The 3326-nt window shown below is 35.7% G+C and overlaps 1 protein-coding gene across 1 annotated transcript in view; it reads right to left on the bottom strand.

Annotated features, from left to right (window-relative positions):
- LOC106476893 (synaptic vesicle 2-related protein-like) overlaps window positions 1-3032 on the bottom strand; it is a gene marked incomplete at its 3' end in the record, with an annotated part of 8410 nt that extends 5378 nt beyond the window's left edge. The window contains exons 1-3 of the mRNA XM_013937510.1: window positions 2970-3032; window positions 2357-2485; window positions 597-799 (exon numbers count right to left, since the gene is read on the bottom strand). Coding sequence (XP_013792964.1) covers window positions 597-799; window positions 2357-2485; window positions 2970-3032 — 395 coding nt within the window. The remainder of the gene's footprint in view (window positions 1-596; window positions 800-2356; window positions 2486-2969) is intronic.
- Window positions 3033-3326: the final 294 nt, after the last annotated feature.

Raw genomic sequence — 3326 nt, forward strand, 5'->3', positions numbered from 1 at the left:
ATTTATAAACTAGTGAAAATAGCACTGGAAAATATGAACCACGAATCTAACTGGGAACTCATTTATAAACTAGTAAAAAAAAACACTAGAAAATATGAACCACGAATCTAACTGGGAACTCATTTATAAACTAGTAAAAAAAAAAACACTAGAAAATATGAACCACGAATCTAACTGGGAACTCATTTATAAACTAGTAAAAAAAAAACACTAGAAAATATGAACCACGAATCTAACTGTGTATTCATTTATAATAAAGTAAAAAAAAAGCACTAGAAACTATTAACAATAACAAATGTGGGGGGTAGGAAAAACCACTTTCAACGTGATAGCTGAAGTTGATCCATAAACTAAATATACAAATGAAAAGATGAAAATTTTAAGCAAAGTTTCTTTGATGGTGATCCTGACTGAACTTTTCTGTGACGAAATACTTGTATTTCTTCTTTAATACTTTGCAAAAGTTTAGCTGAAAATTAAAACGGTGAAACGAACTTATATTTCTCTCAAACTATACACAAACACTTCAATTATTGTACAGGAATCAAACACAACAACAAAATGGCAGAAAACCTTTATTGTACACGTGTTCTTACCAGGCATAACTCAAGATAATAAACAGTTGCTTTTGGTCTTTAATAAGATTAATGACGGAACCTTTCTCCAAACCTACGGGGGACGGCACCAGCTTACCAGCAGGAAGAGACTTCTTGTTTGTTGCTGCCATGTTTGACAGGACTTTTTCAGCTTCTTTGACCTTACCACTGACAAGCATGTGACGTGCACTTTCTGGATATCCCTAGTAAAAAAACAACAACAAAAAACGACTATATTAATTAAAATCTATCTTATTTTCTTGTCCAACTAAAAGTATAGAAATCGTCTAATAGCGAATATTTCTCAGCGTTTACACACGTCTCGTAAACTGATTTCAAAATTAAATGTTTCAGACACATTAATGTTTTTTTTTTATTATAAAGGTTAAACGTCGTATTGAGTTGGAAAATCTTTAATTAAATGTACTTATTTTTCTTTTCTACTGATTGGGATTTATATTGAAATTACGTAAATAATACGTGCTTACATACAACTTTCATAACTTGGTTAAGGCGCTCGACTCGCAATCTGAGGGTCGCGTGTTCGAATCCCCGTCCCACCAAACATGCTCTCCCCTTTCAGCCGTGGAGGACGTTATAATGAGACGGTCAATACCACTATTCGTTGGTAAAAGAGTGGCCCAAGAGTTGGCAGTGGGCGGTGATGACTTGCTGCCTTCCCTCTAGTCTTTCACTGCTAAATTAGGGACTGCTAGTACAGATAGCCCTCGTGTAGCTTTGCGCGAAATTTAAAGCAAACAAATGATAACAACATACAGAAAATAGAGATTTTTTTTTACGATAAGTACGTTACAACATTACTTCTAATTCAAATGAGATAATTAATGCAATAATCAGAACTTTAATATTTGTATTTCTTGTTTGTTTTTGAATTTCGCGCAAAACTACACGAGAACCATCCGCGCTAGCCGTCCCTAGTTTAGCAGTGTAAGACTAGAGGGAAGGCAGCTAGTCACCACTACCCACAGCCAACTCTTGGGCTACTATTTTACCAACGAATAGTGGGATTGACCATCACATTATAAAGGGCTAGTATGTTCGGTGAGGGGGTTTCGCACCCGCAACCCTCAGGTTGCGGGTCGAGCATCCTGACCACTATGCCATTTCTTGTTTGTTATTATACACAATGGGCTATCTATGCTGTACCCACCAATTGTAGCGAAATCCGATTTTTAACACGCTATATTGACTTTGAATGTTTCTTTTAGATGAATCTTGTTATTGCTCGGGGGTGGCCTGATGATTAGCGTGATTGGATTGTGGATCCGAGGGTTCGTGTTTCGCCTCCTGTCACCGCAAAAATAAAAAAAATCGCCCTACACTTTGTGCATTGTAAGAGTGACGGTCACATTCCACTATTTGGTCAGACAGGAGTAGGCGGCGGGTACTGCTGATTAGCTGCCTTCCATCTATGCACAAATTGAAGCTTTGCCCGAAAATTCTAAACCAATAATACAACACCGTTACAGACAAGGGATCGCATAAGGACTGTGAGGTACGGGATAAATATTATGTCGCCAATCAGCACTGGTTAACACTTCTCCCATTCGTTTACCATAAACAAACAAAACTTACTCCAAATGATCAAATATACTAACCTATTTCACTTTCAATTTGGTTTATTGAAAAACTCAAATTAATGTACCAAAAAGAAACAAAATTGACACTAACCCATAAAACAGTGAAAATATAATCAATACTTACATCTGTTTTAAAAATACGTAGTTAATTTTAGTTACCTTCGATAAGACGAGGAAGATGGCAACAGGAATGACAGCAACAAGTAAGACAATTCGCCACGAGTTTGTAGTTTCCATCACTGTCATGGAGATTAACACTACAAGAAGTGAACCGACGCCCCAGAATATCTGGAATAAATGTACATAACTTCTAGTTAAAATAATGTTCTTGTATAACCTCTAAACATATAAGCTAACAGACTGATAATCGAAGTGCGTTTTATGAGGAGAAATGAGATGAAGATTTGGAAGACTTATCGAACTTCGACCACTTAACTGTTTGTTTGGAGGTGATATTTGACCTGGAATGACGCGTGGTATTTCAAGTAACACTGGCATCACGCGTGGTATTCCAAGTAACATGTAGTATCCTGGAGTTTCTATCAAACTTAGAGGAATCAAGTCCTAGGTTTTATACAGATACAGTTCCCTTTTTTTATAGACTTATAATGTCTTTAACTGTAAATACTTAGTTATTTTTAGATAGATGCGCAGATAGAACTATTTTTGTAATATCTTAGAAGCAATATTTTGTACTGACTAAAACTTGCGTTAATTAACTAATCACATATATATTATTTACTTAATTATGTACAGATGCAGTAAAACTTACACCAAGTGATATTGTTGCCTGGCCGCGTCTTTTGGTTGGAAGGAATTCCATATATAACACCATTCTGAAAGAGAAACGCAAATCACTGAATTGTTAAAAGGTCCACATCTCCTTGCTTAAATACATTTACAACTAATCCACAGTCAAAATCTCTGCTTGGAAAAAAAAATAGAAGGGAGACTATACAGTTACAAATGTTTAGTGTTAGAAATGGACACCAGATGTAAACATTTGTAGTCTTAGAAGGGAGACTATACAGTTACAAATGTTTAGTGTTAGAAATGGACACCAGATGTAAACATTTGTAGTCTTAGAAGGGAGACTATACAGTTACAAATGTTTAGTGTTAGAAATGGA

The sequence above is a fragment of the Limulus polyphemus genome, unplaced genomic scaffold (genome assembly GCF_000517525.1).
Source record: "Limulus polyphemus unplaced genomic scaffold, Limulus_polyphemus-2.1.2 Scaffold12001, whole genome shotgun sequence".
NCBI lineage: Eukaryota > Metazoa > Arthropoda > Merostomata > Xiphosura > Limulidae > Limulus > Limulus polyphemus.